The 15,355-nt window shown below is 39.9% G+C and overlaps 9 protein-coding genes across 9 annotated transcripts; 5 read left to right on the top strand and 4 right to left on the bottom strand. All coding sequences in view use genetic code 12, as the record gives it.

The window, feature by feature from the left end:
• Window positions 1-57: 57 nt before the first annotated feature.
• On the bottom strand, window positions 58-3,003 carry RJT20DRAFT_11165 (chromatin modification protein). Its single transcript, XM_064915774.1, has one exon. It carries the CDS (start codon window positions 2,524-2,526, stop codon window positions 160-162), a length of 2,367 nt encoding a protein of 788 aa, XP_064777068.1. The 5' UTR covers window positions 2,527-3,003; the 3' UTR covers window positions 58-159.
• Window position 3,004: 1 nt separating this feature from the next.
• Window positions 3,005-4,212, bottom strand: GPI2 (phosphatidylinositol N-acetylglucosaminyltransferase). Its single transcript, XM_064915772.1, has one exon. The coding sequence runs from the start codon at window positions 4,117-4,119 to the stop codon at window positions 3,094-3,096; it is 1,026 nt and encodes a 341-aa protein (XP_064777069.1). The 5' UTR covers window positions 4,120-4,212; the 3' UTR covers window positions 3,005-3,093.
• A 188-nt stretch (window positions 4,213-4,400) lies between these two features.
• Window positions 4,401-5,237, top strand: RJT20DRAFT_132174 (uncharacterized protein; the record flags this gene model as incomplete). Its single annotated transcript, XM_064918114.1, has 1 exon — window positions 4,401-5,237. One exon carries the CDS (start codon window positions 4,401-4,403, stop codon window positions 5,235-5,237), a length of 837 nt encoding a protein of 278 aa, XP_064777070.1.
• A 1,223-nt stretch (window positions 5,238-6,460) lies between these two features.
• Window positions 6,461-8,284, top strand: HXK2 (hexokinase 2). The gene has a single exon (XM_064916155.1). The coding sequence runs from the start codon at window positions 6,666-6,668 to the stop codon at window positions 8,112-8,114; it is 1,449 nt and encodes a 482-aa protein (XP_064777071.1). The 5' UTR covers window positions 6,461-6,665; the 3' UTR covers window positions 8,115-8,284.
• On the top strand, window positions 8,270-9,202 carry MIM1 (Mim1p). Its single transcript, XM_064915782.1, has one exon. It carries the CDS (start codon window positions 8,570-8,572, stop codon window positions 9,104-9,106), a length of 537 nt encoding a protein of 178 aa, XP_064777072.1. The 5' UTR covers window positions 8,270-8,569; the 3' UTR covers window positions 9,107-9,202.
• A 389-nt stretch (window positions 9,203-9,591) lies between these two features.
• Window positions 9,592-11,482, top strand: FUM11 (fumarase). The gene has a single exon (XM_064916156.1). The coding sequence runs from the start codon at window positions 10,015-10,017 to the stop codon at window positions 11,413-11,415; it is 1,401 nt and encodes a 466-aa protein (XP_064777073.1). The 5' UTR covers window positions 9,592-10,014; the 3' UTR covers window positions 11,416-11,482.
• On the bottom strand, window positions 11,483-12,344 carry RPR2 (ribonuclease P protein subunit). Its single transcript, XM_064915664.1, has one exon. It carries the CDS (start codon window positions 12,020-12,022, stop codon window positions 11,606-11,608), a length of 417 nt encoding a protein of 138 aa, XP_064777074.1. The 5' UTR covers window positions 12,023-12,344; the 3' UTR covers window positions 11,483-11,605.
• Window positions 12,345-12,481: 137 nt separating this feature from the next.
• On the top strand, window positions 12,482-13,660 carry PRE6 (proteasome core particle subunit alpha 4). The gene is made up of 3 exons (XM_064916157.1): window positions 12,482-12,580; window positions 12,671-12,690; window positions 12,900-13,660. The coding sequence occupies exons 1-3, from the start codon at window positions 12,546-12,548 to the stop codon at window positions 13,592-13,594; spliced, it is 750 nt and encodes a 249-aa protein (XP_064777075.1). The 5' UTR covers window positions 12,482-12,545; the 3' UTR covers window positions 13,595-13,660.
• RJT20DRAFT_124165 (multifunctional nuclease) lies at window positions 13,661-15,206 on the bottom strand. The gene is made up of 2 exons (XM_064916158.1): window positions 15,058-15,206; window positions 13,661-14,928 (listed from the first exon to the last, which is right to left on the bottom strand). The coding sequence occupies exons 1-2, from the start codon at window positions 15,068-15,070 to the stop codon at window positions 13,805-13,807; spliced, it is 1,137 nt and encodes a 378-aa protein (XP_064777076.1). The 5' UTR covers window positions 15,071-15,206; the 3' UTR covers window positions 13,661-13,804.
• Between the last annotated feature and the right edge of the window lie 149 nt (window positions 15,207-15,355).

Consider the following 15,355-nt stretch of genomic DNA (forward strand, 5'->3'; position numbering starts at 1 on the left):
ATTAGAAAATACTGTGACCATGGGAGCAAGCTTCGCTCTCGCTCACGTCAAATGTAAGAAGTGCATGTACATCTACGAAACTTTATTTATTTTTAGCATTTAAAAGTATGCCTTTTGTAATAATACAGAGCGTTATATAATATACGTAGCGAATGCCAATCAACTCATAAATGCACCTCCTGCAAGGCACAAGTTTCTCCTAGTGAAGTGTACTTTGTAAACAGGCGTCTTCTTTGTGAAATAGGCTGTCATATGGTCGCTAGTGGCAATGATTTCCTTCTTGTTGGACTTCTCTACCGCCTTAGAACGGACCTCAGCAGAACTCAGACCGTTGGTTGTTCCATTTTCCGTAGAAGAGAATACTTCTGGTTCAGGTCCAGCATCGTTTGTATTTCTCTTCACATCCCATACTCTGACCGTATTGTCGGCTCCGCCACTCACAAGAATCCCTCCATCTCTTGAAAAGGCCAAAGAGTAAATAGAAGAGCGGCCATGGCCCTTCATTGTCTTCAATCTTCTACCTGATCCTGCATCCCAGATATTTACCACACTGTCTTCCCCAGCACTAGCTAACCATCTTCCATCGGGAGACACGGCCATGCAATTCACAGGTCCGGTGTGTCCCATAAACACTCTTACACAATTTCCTGTTTGAACGTCCCACATTCTACAACTCTTGTCAGATGATCCTGTGAACACATAGTTGGAGTTTGGGTGAAATTCAACGCAATCAACGTCGTTGATGTGTCCGGCAAAAATACGCAAGGGATAAATATGGTCGGTTGCCCATAGACGAGCAGTATGATCATGAGATGCTGTAGCGAAATAATGGCCTAATGGGGAAAACTTTACATCCCAAATAGGTTGATTGTGGCCCTTATAAGAAACAAGGGCTGTGTAAGAATCAAGAGACCAGAGTCGCACTGTCTTATCTTCCGAACCAGAGAGAAGATATCTATTATCAGGTGAGAATGATACACCATAGACTGCTCCACTATGACCAATGAGTTTTCTTGTATTATCAGAGTTGTAGCGGTCTCTCTTGAAGACAGACTTAAGAGGCCTTCCGTCTAAGCTCCAGAGCTTGATAAAACTATCTTGAAAACCTGCCGCTATCAAGTTGGAGTCTTCGTTGAAGTCCATACATGTCATATCGTTAGATGTGTTGTGGAAGGTGTACATACAGACAGACGGAGCACTTGCTTGCAAAGCCCCTAACTTGATCTTAGAACGAGAATCTTCCACGTCTAGGATCATTCTCCTGATGTCTGTGTAGTCTTTAAGTGGCAACGGGAGAGACTCTCTTGCAGGAGAATCTGCCTCTGGCTTGGTCATCTCCAGGAACTCCTCAACGAGGGTTTTACCATTCACGGGCTCTGATTTTTCATCTTTGACCTTAAGCTCTGCCTCAATTTCTTTCTGGACATCTGGCTCTAGTGGGAGCTTTCCAAGTTTAACTGCTTGCTCATTAAATTTATCTATTTCATTTGTCTTAGCCACGTATTGTGGAATACCTTCCTCGGGATTGGCCTCACCCTCTTGATCTACTTTGTCGAGTTTAGCACTTGAAATGACAGTATCCAAGTACTGGTTAATGATTCTGATCAAAATGGCTCCACCAACTGCTTCGTTTTCGTGAAGGAAATAAAGAAGCAAGTTCATAGAAGTCTTAGAAACAACTATTCTATATTTGTTGCGTCTGTAGGCTAATGCCATTTCATTCTCTTTTAAATGGTCCGGAAGTGAAATACCTGCCAATTGGTTTAACTCAACGCCATGTAATACTTCGTGATCGCTTTTGAATTTATCGAAGAACTTCTTAGCTTGCGGTATAAAATTCTTCGAAACTAATTCAAAAAAGCAATGTATAAAAATGGGATATAATACACGGGATAATTCTGGTTTATACAAATCCAAAGAGGTATCAACCCATTTACGGAGCATAGAGTATGCAGTAAAGTACACGTCTGGGTCGTTTTCCCTCTTTTTCTTTTCTTCTAAATCCTTCAACTCTCTTAAATCCTTCTCCTTGGCTAATCTGATTTCACGGTCTCGTGTTTCTCGTAATTCTCTTTCTATTCTGGCTTGCCTTTCTCTGAGTTCTCTCAATTCGCGGTCATTTTTGTTTAATTTATCCTTCAAGTCCTTCTCACGCTTGGCTGCATTGGCGGGAGAACCTATATCTCCAGGACTAGCTAAACCGGTAGTTGCTGGCGTAACAGCAGGCACAGCTGGTGTAGGTGTATTGGAAGATTCCATTCTTAACATAGACTCCGTCTTGTGGTAGCCCTTTTTGTTAAGGTATTCAAGAACAATTCTGTTCAAGTCAGCCTGTGAGATCAGTGGTTGCTGTCCACGCGGTTGCACAGGTCTAGCAGGAGCCGGTGCCGCTGTTCTTTGGGCACTCAGTCCGACTTGTTGACCAGCTTGTGGCACTGAAGCCGGATTGCCATCGCCACCTGCTGGAGGAAGCAGCTGGCCCTGCTTTAAGTCGTTGGGCAGATTTGTATTACTTTCGCCAGCCATGGATGACTATATACACTTGCAACTTATACTAATGATGGACAATGCAATGAAGTTATACTTGAACGGTTCAGTGCTTTGAAGAGTTATTTTCATAATTTGTATTTTCGAAGTGAACGCGACATAGGGTAAAGAATACGAGTCTACGACATGCGACATTTAATGCAACTATAGAGAGCAGAATGGATCTTGATAATAGAGAGTTCCAAGTCAAACAAATGTAAGAGTGGAAAGATGTAAGAGTGAAAGATGATTGGGGGCGGGTCATATATTTGTTTATTAGGTAAAATCATAAAAAACAAATTGCTTTTTCTCTAGAGTTGTCAAGGTATTCTATGATAATACATATATATGTCTTATGTTCTTGAAGTGGTTAAAAGCTGCAAAATAGTCGCGTGCTCAATAATAATAATAATAATCTTCTTAATTGTTACCATATTTCCATAAATCGTCGTTGGCAGTTAGGCTTTATAGTAATAAATAGTATTAAATAGTATTAATAGAATTAAATAGTATTAATAGAATTTCCATTGGACGGTATGAATGCATATATACAAGTGTTACATACTATCAATTAGCATTGATGACAGGTTTGGCTATATCCCATGGCCCTTGGAGCTCATTCTTATACTTCTGAAGAAATAAGAAATACGCAGGCATTAGAAAGACTATGCCAATGACACAAACTAACCAATACAATAAGAATTTGACTCCTAATAGGTGGGTGATTAAGTAGTTCACTAGATTGAACAAGACAAAATACACTAACCAGTGCAATGTTACGAGCTTGTTTCGACGGGCATTGTAGTCAAATAACGGTAACAAGATATTCATCTGAATGGCAAAAAGCACAAAAAAGAATACCTGTGAGGTTGAGTTCAATCTTGAGGCAAGTACAATTGAATTAGAAAGCGAAATATTTGTAGATATTATGGGCTTGTACTGATGGCGTGAGACGTCCAGCGTCGTTGAGCTCATCGAATAGTCGTAAATGATGGTATTGGACAAGCAAAGGATAAAAGAAAGTGCCCAAATGGAGTCTGACGATGATGACTTCGTCAATGACTTTAACACCGGAGAAAGAATAAGTAGAATGAAAATGATTAAGATGAACGACTTCATGTTCAACTTTTCTTTGGTTTTAGACTCTCCTCTGGAGTCTCCTTCGCTTATTCTGAGTGTTATAAAGCCTAAAATAGACAATACACTGCTTGCCAAAGTAGGGAGCATCGAACTCCACTGGTAAAGGTAGATCCCGGTAAACATAAGTACAACCAAGAGAAGACTCGAAATGTAAAAGACTATTAATGAGAAGTCTTGTACTAATTTGACATAGGAATAATTCGCTACAGCAGTATTTCGCTTCAATTGAGAAAGAAACGATGAATCTGTGTAGTTGTCAGGAAATCTTTGGTTTAGAAATAGCAACTTCTTCCATGGCTGTTGCAGCCGCCGTATTATTGGAGTAGACCGTCCTCTCAGGAGCAAATCATGAGGAAAAGGTGGACGAGGGCTGAGACTACGAAATCGGGACCGTAGTTCCAAGGGAACATCCGGTGTTGGTGACCTTGACGATCCACGACTTGTTTCCAACATCAATAAGAACGGCAACAGCAGTATATACCAGATATCTTGCTTAATAATATCTGTAGCACTGTTATATATATCATATATATATATATATGTTTATGCCATAGTTTCCTTGAAGACCTACATACTGCGTATACACTGTTGAAAGTACTGATTATGTAATAAGCACCTACATAGGGTTGTATGCAAACACAGTTGTATATGAAAGTAGTAGGTTATTACTGAAACATATAGTAGTTCTTTATCATACAAGTTAAAGTAGAACTCAATATATAAATACAGGTATAATGAGCGGCAACAACGCCTTTTCAAGTGTATCCAGCGCTCCAGGCAATAAACTACTTGTGCCTAGGCATTCGTACTCGAACTCTGTTGCTTCAAACACTTCGAATTTGACGCCCCAGTTCTTGAGTAACACTAAAACAAACCGATCCGGATCGTCAGGCTTACGGCTATCGAGAACAAACACAAATAACACCGATCTCTACACAAATACAAATACAAATCCGAATAGCAACACTTTTGGAAATGATACTCCAAGTTTAAGAACAATAGATAAAATACCTAGCACTAGACCCAGTGTATCGTATCTGGATAAACTCTGGACGCAAATCGATGTACTAGACGATGTCAAGAAAATGGCTAATCAAGTGAGGCAGAAAGGTTCATTCTTTAACGAGAAGTTTAATGAGGAATTGGCCAAATTAAAGGAACTGCAGAACAAGTTATTGGATACAATGTCGTCGCAGCATTTCAATGACATCGGTAACAAGGAAAGACTGCGCCAACTCGCCAGTGCAAACCCCAGGACTTCGAGTTTGAACCTTATACCGACAACGTCGTCAACGAGCAACCCAAGGGAAGATTTAATGGGGTCAATTGCGGAGCTGAATTCTGCAGAAAGTGAGAAGATAAAGAAAAGACATGAGAAGAGTAAGTTGAAGCAAGAGAAGTTAAATTCCTTCTTTGATGACGAGGATGTGAGCAAAAGTTCAAGAGATATCCTTTATCGGAAGCAGAATTTTGAAGAAATGAACCAATATGTGGATCATATCAAGGAAGATTTGGTCAATGTAGGTGAAGCAATGAAGAGATTTGATGAAACGACAAGGGAGATGTGGTAAATATGACTAAAAATATGGATTTAATGACAGATCGTCAGTTTATCAAGTATTCTGGCAAGAATTTATTTAGAGGAATGATTGGGACGAATGGTGACACTTGTACAGACTGGCTTGTAAGGAAGGGTACATGAGCTCCAAAAATTAAGCGAATTTACAATAATTTATAGAAATAATAGGAGCTTACATACGAATCAGATAAACAGATACTTTGGGTTAATACGCGAAGTGGGTCCACAATGTAGGAATTATAATTCATTGGCCCTGAATTCATTGGCCCTGTTGGTGGTTTCCACTATAGCCTTCAGAAATTACCGAACAGTAACATTTGTACTGATAGCCGGATCAATTCAAAATTCAGGTAACTTCGCCTAAGTCGGTTATGTAGTGGTCTCATGAGCGTCTCCTGATACCGGAAAAACTTTTGACGCATATGTACTTAATGGGTTAGAATCCATGGGTGCCTGTAAATATGGAATCATCTTATGTTAAGGAATGTCAACAGCAGATCATATGTTAAGCAAATTATTGTCATTACATTCTCATGTAGAAGCACTCAGCACTAAATAGGCCGTTGTTATACGAATGGGTTGCCCTCTAAATACAATATGCCCACTTCTCTGCTTCTCTAGAGTCGGACTTCACTGTAATATATTCAATCCACCTATGTCCACTCCACCACGAAGTGCGTTTCTCCTCAGTGTAGACATAGCACTCTTCGTCGCGGTGAAAGTTCCTCTGTGGAATAATTTGCGGCCTAACTGTTGCTAACTCGCCAATTGAGTTGTCCCTGCGGCTACTCCGACACCGTAGAATTTCCCGTTCAAGGCTTGTAGCTTCTTGCATAGAACCATTCTCTCTCTCATCGATATTTTCTTCCCCAGCGCAAGAAGGCAGGAGAGAGACCTCTGTGCTGTTGGGGCCACCACCAGATCTTCGGCGACATGAAAAGACCAACGGCATCTCCAAGATGTGACCCGTCACCCGAATCCATACTTAATTCTTGGGGTAAGATTTTTTTTTTTTTACCCTTACGATTGCTAGTGACGGAATGGAGGCATTGACCAACTCAAACCATAACACATTGCATAAAGTGGAGGAGACTCGGAAAATTGGGTTTTTGCAGACTTGCACAATCTCACCACGGCCAGAATTGCGAGCGTGAGAGTTCTCCGTATATAAAGATAGCAGTTTTCAACAAAAGTAATTAGCATTTCCAACGGAGGTGCTCAACCGCGTTATAGTTTTGTTACTACATATATTCTTTTGTTACTACATTTCTTTTCTGGTTGCAATTGCTGTTCTCATATAAATCAGAGCCGGGTTCTTCATCGTAGATAATTTAGATATCATTTGGTAATTTCTACTATCTGATTTAGCGACTTGCACTTTTTCAATTAGATAAGTTACCTTCTTATATATACAGCTACAATGGTTCATTTAGGCCCAAAACCACCTCAACACAGAAAAGGCTCGTACCTCGACGTTCCTGAGGATTTGTTGGCCGAACTCCACAAGTTCGAAGAGCTCTTCACGGTTAGCGCCGAAACGTTGCAAAAAATCACCGACCATTTCGTTACCGAGTTGGACAAGGGTTTAAGCAAATCCGGTGGAAACATCCCCATGATTCCAGGTTGGGTCTTGGACTTCCCTACCGGTAAAGAAACAGGTGACTACTTGGCCATTGACTTGGGAGGAACCAATTTACGTGTTGTCTTGGTCAAATTGGGCGGAAACAGAGATTTCGACACAACTCAATCCAAATACCCATTGCCTTCTACCATGAGAACTGCCAAGAGCGAAGATTTGTGGGACTTCATCGCCGAGTGCTTGAAAAAATTTGTCGACGAAGAGTTCCCACACGGTGTCAGCGAGCCATTGCCTTTAGGCTTTACCTTTAGTTTCCCTGCCTCTCAGAACTCCATTAAAGAGGGTTATTTACAGAGATGGACTAAGGGGTTCGATATTGAAGATGTCGAAGGCCATGATGTTGTCCCTATGCTTCAATGCGCCATCGAGAAACGTAAAGTACCTATTGATGTTGTAGCATTGATTAATGATACAACTGGTACTTTAGTTGCCTCCATGTACACTGATCCTGAAACCAAGATGGGTTTAATTTTTGGAACTGGTTGTAATGGTGCTTATTACGACGTTTGTGGTGACATCCCAAAGTTGGAGGGTCGGTTAGATAGCGATATCAAGCCTGACTCACCTATGGCTATCAACTGTGAATACGGAGCTTTTGACAATGAGCATGCCGTTCTACCAAGAACCAAGTACGATCTTATCATTGACGAACAATCTCCAAGACCAGGACAACAATCCTTCGAAAAGATGATCTCTGGTTACTATTTGGGAGAAGTTTTGAGATTGGTCTTGTTGGACTTGTGTGCTAGAGATAAAATCTTTAAGGGCCAGGACTTGACCAAATTAAAGCAAGCCTTCATTTTAGATACTTCTTTCCCAGCTAAGATTGAGGAGGACCCATATGAGAACTTATCTGATGTTCAAGACTTGTTTCAGAGCGTTTTAGGAATTCAAACTACCTCAGCTGAGAGAAAAATCATCCGTGCTTTAGCTGAAAAGATTGGTGAGAGATCTGCTAGATTAGCTATCTGTGGTATTGCTGCCATTTGTAAGAAGAGAGGCTACAAAACGGCGCACTGTGCTGCGGATGGTTCCGTTTACAACAAGTACCCAGGATTCAAGGAGAGAGCAGCCAAGGGATTAAGAGACGTATTCCAGTGGGAAACTAAAGAGGACCCAATTATTATTGTTCCAGCTGAAGACGGATCTGGAGCTGGAGCTGCCATTATTGCTGCATTGACTGAAAAGAGATTAAAGGAGAAGAAATCTGTAGGAGTCAAGAAGGTCTAAGTAACGTGAATTCAGAGATACCAGGTTGTCGTTAAAATTTCCAACTTTCTTATCCACTCCTTTCAGTTCTGTTTCATTGCATAAAGAATATATATATATATATATATATATATATATAAGATATAGTTTACCGTGCTTCACTCAGTAGTACATAGCGTTTATAATAGAAGTAATAATAGTTTTGCAATACCATAAGTCCAACCAATTCCGACATCGTTTTTGCATCCGTTAAGTCACGTGGCCACAATCCCCGGTAATGCGAACTATTAACGTAATTGCTTGAGCGTCTCAATTGTCCTGATTTCGGAGGGCAACATGACGATTCTGGGAGGATAAACAGCTAATTGAATCGTGTTGAATATATAAAGTGAGTGAATTGATAGTTAACAGGGTTACTACTATAGAAATATTGTTACTACTTTTGGTTATTTTTGTGAGCTCCCGCAAATATCACGATGTCAGTATTAGCCAATGATGAGAAAGTGCAACGAGCACCACTCCCAGATACGTCATACGGTGTGGAGAGTATAGAGACCGTGCTGGCAGATCAAGATGTGATTGATGCAGTTGAGAGGATGGAAAAGGTTATCTTTGGGGGTTCTAATGTATCAGACAGAACTGAGGTAGAACAAGGAGCAGTGCCCGAAGACGTAGATGAGGCCACAGAAGAAAACGACTTAATCGTTTTGGAAGCCCAATTGTCATCGGATGAATTGGTTAATAACTTAGATATATTGAGAACAGAAGCTTTGATTGAGCAAAGTAGGGAAGAACCTGAAACTAAAGCACAATTATCATTAAATTTGTTCGACATATTAAAGAAGGGGGCAATCAATTTGATTTTGCCATTCATAAACGGAATGATGTTGGGATTTGGAGAAATATTGGCCCATGAGATTGGATTCAAGTACAACTGGGTTGGGGCCAAGGTTCAACCTGTCAGGAGAATTGAGCAGAAAGCACAGAGACAACAACAGGGTCGCTTCTTATGAAGTATTCTGCTGAGCAAATATAGCCATGAATCAAGCTGCAATAATTAGCTAACAGAGTCAGAGTCGTGATAGAGACAAAATGAAGTTTGCTATAGCCATTGCAATTAACATGCACATCACAATTCCCATGTCAAATCTAGAGGATTTCGCTTCAAAATACCTATAAATAGCCTATACAATTAAATAGCAAAATGATGTATAAAGAAATATTAATTTGTGAAGATCGTATTAGAATTGACATTGCCATACTGTCGTTGATAGTCTCAGTATCATATCCCACTATAGTGAAGGATAGTAAGGTATTTGCATCTGTTGTACCTATAGTGTGCGCGGAACTCGTTGCCGACAAGAGCGTAACTTTTTCTAGTTATTTACAGGACAGAATATTAATGCTAGTGCATAGTGAACCATACATTCAGACTATGTATTAATTAATAAATACACCATACAATATGATATCACCAAAGGATCTTCACTATCTAATATACATATATATATATATATATATATATATATATATATATTGTTTCGCATTCCACGCCTGGAATAACCTCTATTGTGTGGTCTGACATCCATTTAATCACTACTTTTCTCCCGGGTTTCATCTACTATCTCCGCCCCTCTCCACCTTCACCTCCACGAGTGGCCGGGTCTAACCCGTTAGGCTCGGAATGCACTACCGTACTGTCGCATCAGAAAATTAGACTCCGATACCCTGCGGCTGAATTTCTCCGATGGAGAATGCCCATACTTATATAGACCAATGCAGAGGATTTCATTAGTTGATTCTTTCGTATGCCATTGCTGTATTGAAGTTATAAAACTGTAGAGATTTTTCGATTTTTTTTAACCCTTTTTCATTGCAAAGTATAAAATTCGACAGCCATTTGCCGTTAAAGTATTTCGCAATGTCCGCTGCTGCAACTAGAATTGAGACCGATGCCTTTGGTGAAATCACTGTCGCCAGTGACAAATACTGGGGAGCCCAATCCCAAAGATCTTTGGGAAACTTCGATATCGGTGACATCAGAATGCCCGAACCGATTGTTAAAGCTTTTGGTATCTTGAAAAAAGCTGCAGCCACCGTCAACGAAGATCTCGGAGTTTTGGACCCAAAATTAGCAGCCGCCATTAGAGAAGCTGCTACTGAAGTAGCTGAAGGTAAATTAACTGCACACTTCCCTTTAGTGGTTTATCAGACCGGTTCTGGTACTCAATCTAACATGAACGCCAATGAAGTCATTTCTAACCGTGCCATTGAGATTTTAGGTGGAGTTATGGGTTCGAAGAAGCCAGTGCATCCAAATGACCATGTCAATATGTCTCAATCTTCCAATGATACTTTCCCAACTGTTATGCACATCGCAGCAGTGACGGAAATTTCAAACCAGTTATTACCAAAATTGAAAGATTTACACGATGCTTTTGACAAGAAGGCCAAAGAGTTCAATGATATCATTAAGATCGGTAGAACCCACTTGCAAGACGCAACTCCTTTAACTTTGGGACAAGAATTCTCCGGTTATGTTCAACAGATTGCTTTCGGAATCCAAAGAATCGAGCAGACTTTACCAAGATTGGCACTTTTGGCACAAGGAGGTACTGCTGTTGGTACTGGTCTTAACACCAGGAAGGGATTTGACGTCAAAGTTGCAGCTGAGGTATCTAAGTTGACTGGTTTGGAATTCAAGACTGCTCCAAATAAATTCGAAGCTTTAGCTGCACATGATGCGTTTGTAGAAGCTTCCGGTGCTTTAAATACTGTCGCTGTTTCCTTGTTTAAGATTGCTAATGATATCAGATATTTGGGATCTGGTCCAAGGTGTGGCTACGGAGAGTTATCGCTTCCAGAAAACGAGCCGGGATCTTCTATCATGCCAGGCAAAGTCAACCCAACCCAGTGTGAGGCTATGACTATGGTATGTGCTCAGGTTATGGGTAACAACACAACTATCACTTTCGCAGGTGCTTCTGGTCAATTTGAATTGAACGTTTTCAAGCCTGTCATGGCTTACAACTTATTAACCTCAGTCAGATTGCTCGGCGATGCTTCGAAATCTTTCAGAATTAATTGTGTTGAAGGAATAATTGCCAATAAGGAAAAAATTGCTAAGGTATTAAACGAATCATTAATGTTGGTTACTGCTTTGAATCCTAAGATCGGTTATGACAATGCATCCAAGGTCGCTAAGAACGCTCACAAGAAGGGAATCACATTGAAGGAGTCTTGTTTGGAGTTGGAGATGTTGACCTCTGAGGAATTTGAGGAGTGGGTCAAGCCAGAGAAGATGATTGGCCCAAAAGAGTAGATAGAACGAAACATACAATAACTTAACTGCTTCATAAATATAACTCACGATGAATATATAATATATTACCCAATAAAAAAAATGCAATATTAATGATGTTGTCTTCGCCTTTTTCTCTATTTTGCAGGCGTGATGGTTCATACTTGTTGCCAGTGGTTGGAACATGGTGGTAGTAAGTGAAGTTAGATGATCACTTAGCGTCAGATCGTACATCGTCTCTCTCAGCAAACACCACGTAAGCTCTATTTTTACCGACCGGAAATCTCTTAATCTCATGACATTTCAAACATTTATGTATAAGGGAGTCATTGTGTGGAGCTTTCAGTTTCGAGAGATTCTCTATATATATTGAGACGCTCAAGCCTGGGATCAATACCGAATTGCATTTCTTGCAAAGAGTACGTTTGAGCTCAGGAGATAGCTTTAGAACGGTCTTTTTCGAAACAAGGTCTAGTGTTCTCGCCAACCCACGAGAAAGAACCTCGTATTTAGGACTTGCTGAGAAGAGATTAGCGGCTTGATAAAGATATGTTACTCTTGCGTAATTGTCTTTATGTGGGATCACTTTAGGTGCCTTTTTCTGTTGATTCGGTTTCTTAGGAGCCATTTTGATTTGATCTTTCTATTATAATATAAGTCGGCTGATAGGTTTAGTTCTTTTTCTACTTCTCACTTTATTAATATATATGACGTGTAATAAGTCAAAAGTAGTATACTTAAGTGTTGGTGTATAAGTGATTCATATAAATGCAAAAAAACAACTGCAATGCCAATAACTGTAATGTCAATATATAGTACAATTATTCTTCCCAATTAGTTAATTATTTAACCCAATATCTGTAAGTCGGTTGTACCTCTCCATTCAACAAAACAACTATTCCAATAAATAAGCCATCAAACAACACTCCAGTATTCCTCACGTCTACTCGCCTTCACTTAACAAGACAAGAAGAGCTGCAATAATGCGACATTCATTGATGATGGTAAAATGTCTCATATCATCAACCAGTAAATGTCGCATTTTAAGAGGCAAATCGGTCGAGGAATGCTATTAATCTGAAGAACTGTAAGTTAAGAATACTCCTAACAGGTCACAATATCTAGTTGACAAATACTATAGTTTATATATAATGAGTGGCTACGATAGTGCTTTATCCATTTTCTCGTATGTATCATGGTCAATTGGGCAAAATTGCGGTATATGAATTGGTGTAATCGCCACCACATGAGACAAATATACTAACTAATGTTGTAGACCAGATGGACATGTTTTCCGTAAGTAAAGAATAAGAAAGAACGAGGAAAGAATCGGAGAACTATGTGGGTTGAAGATATAGTATTGGAATTGAAAGTTAAAGTGGATGAGAGTATCATAAAGGATTTGGATTTTCCTATTTTATCTATTCAAAATCAATAGTATTATTTCTGATACGCTTTCCATGACCCCAGCACTTGAAAGAATAAACATACTAACACACTTATAGAGGTTGAATATGCTTCCGAAGCAGTCAAGAGAGGTACATGTGCAGTAGGAGTAAAAGGTAAAGAGTCAGTAGTGTTGGGCTGTGAGAAAAGAACCACTTTAAAGCTCCAAGACCCTCGTATCACACCATCCAAGATCTGTAAAATCGACAACCATGCATTGTTGGCGTTTGCTGGTTTGAATGCTGACGCTAGAATCCTTGTAGACAAGGCGAGAGTAGAGGCTCAATCACATCGTTTGACATTGGAAGATGCCGTTTCAATCGAATACTTGACGAAATACGTTGCCGGAGTACAACAGAAATATACACAATCAGGAGGTGTGAGACCATTTGGAATTGCCACTATCATCGCCGGCTTCGACAGTAATGACACTGTACCAAGATTATACCAGACTGAGCCTTCTGGAGTATACAATGCTTGGAAGGCACATGCTATCGGTAGATCGTCCAAAACTGTCAGAGAGTTCTTGGAGAAGCATTACGAAGAAGATTTGTCCGACGAGCAAACGATAAAGTTGACTATCAAGTCATTGTTAGAAGTAGTGCAAACAGGAGCAAAGAATATTGAAGTATCTGTGTTGAAGGCAGGAAATGTAATTCAAAAGTTAAGTGTTGATGAGATTAAGAAGTACGTGGATGAAATTGAAGCTGAAAAGGCTGCTGAAGCCGAGAAGAAGAAGAAGCCTAGAGATTAGGAAAACTGAATTGGTATGCCACCTTCAAGAAATAGATCTAGTATCTGATGTAGAATAGAACTTTATACTGTTTTATATTATACATGAAAATAGTTAACTACTTTACACGTGTAGATGATTGAGGGTCCTTCTTTAATCAACTTTTTAAAGGTCAAATTGTAGAACTCTTATCATATACACCAATCTTAATTTGCCTATTGGATTACTTGATCACTTTCTCTTAGTCTTCTTAGCATTTTTGGACGCTTTTGCGTCTGGTTTTCTCTTTTTGTCAGCGGCAACAGCGGCAGGTTTCACGACCAGGAAGAAACCATCCAATCTACCTTGAACACCTGTTTTCAATCCCTTCTTTAACTTTTCGGCACCACTTCTGATTCTATCTTCGCTAAATCCTTTCTCTCCCACCATATAAGCGACAAGGCCGTCCACGTCGGGTTCCTTCCACTTTAACGTGATATCTTTTGCCTCGGTCACTTCTGGGTGCTTAAATAACTCTCTTGCTTCATCGTACGGCCAGTTTTCTGGTACTTTAAGCTTACCGCCAGGATTGTCTTCGATGTGCTTTATGATATTGTCTAAAGAACCATGTTCTTTAATTAATTTGTACGCCGTCACTGGCCCAACACCCTTTATTGTTTCACAGTAATCACATCCCAAAAGAATACACAAATCGATGAACTGATCTTTAGTCATTTCCAAACCAGCAATTGCTTCTGAATATGTTATTTGATCAATTGGCATCTTTCTAGCTTCAGCGAAGGTCAAATGCCTTAAGAGGAATGGTGGCTCGTAACAAAGGGTATCCATATCTTCGGAAGCAGCTGCAAAAACCTTTCCGCCTCTCGCTAACTCTGCGCATTGTGCTTCAGCTTCACATGGGGCGTTAACATAAGGTATTCCCATCAATTCCAAAAGCTTTTTGGCCTCGTCATTTTGTTCTCTTGATACTCTAACGAGTCTCTTCTCAAATTTCATGACTTCATCTACAGTTCCAGTGTCTTTAATGGAGTCGATTTGCTTTTGCGCCTCTTCACGTCTCAACAACCTCTTTTCGAGTTCTCCACCCTTTAGAACTGGTGGTTTTCCGTCAAACACGTAAACTGGCTTGATATTGTTCTCGACCATTCTGATTGTTCTGTAGAACATACCCGATAAATGAGAGGTTGTCTCTCCGTTTTCGTTGGTTAATTGCTGACCATCGGATTGTCTGACTGCGATCAAGAACTGGTACAAGCACATTGAGGCATCGATGGCTACTTTTCTTCCGAATAAGTTCTTCAATTGGAATTCCTTGAATGCCGAAGGCGAATGCTCTTTAATGAGCTGGTTGAGACCTACAAAGATATGTTAGCATTAGCAAAATACTTGATGGAGCTGTGATCACAGATGCTTCCAGAATGATTTTCATTATATTTCCTACTATCACAGGGCATCACAACGATGACTTCAACTCAATGACATACCTTTAACACCCATGACTTCTTCTTATTACTATTATAACTACTATTATAATTATTATTATATTCAATGTCTCTAGACCACTCTTCTAACTTGTAGCAATAATCTAGCAGTAATCTAGCATACTATCATACAAAAGAAAAGATCACTAACTCCAATCACATAAATTAACTATGGAGAAGCTCGCGAAGAACTTGAAGAAACGCGTTTCCAATTAAAATATGCCTGCGAAAAAATGTTACAGAATTTGCACCTAAATAATGGGAATAATAGAGGGGATCAGGATAGTGAATATTGGAGTCA

This window comes from Scheffersomyces xylosifermentans (genome assembly GCF_036884685.1).
Source record: "Scheffersomyces xylosifermentans strain CBS 12540 chromosome Unknown RJT20scaffold_1, whole genome shotgun sequence".
In the NCBI taxonomy this organism is placed as follows: Eukaryota; Fungi; Ascomycota; class Pichiomycetes; order Serinales; family Debaryomycetaceae; genus Scheffersomyces; species Scheffersomyces xylosifermentans.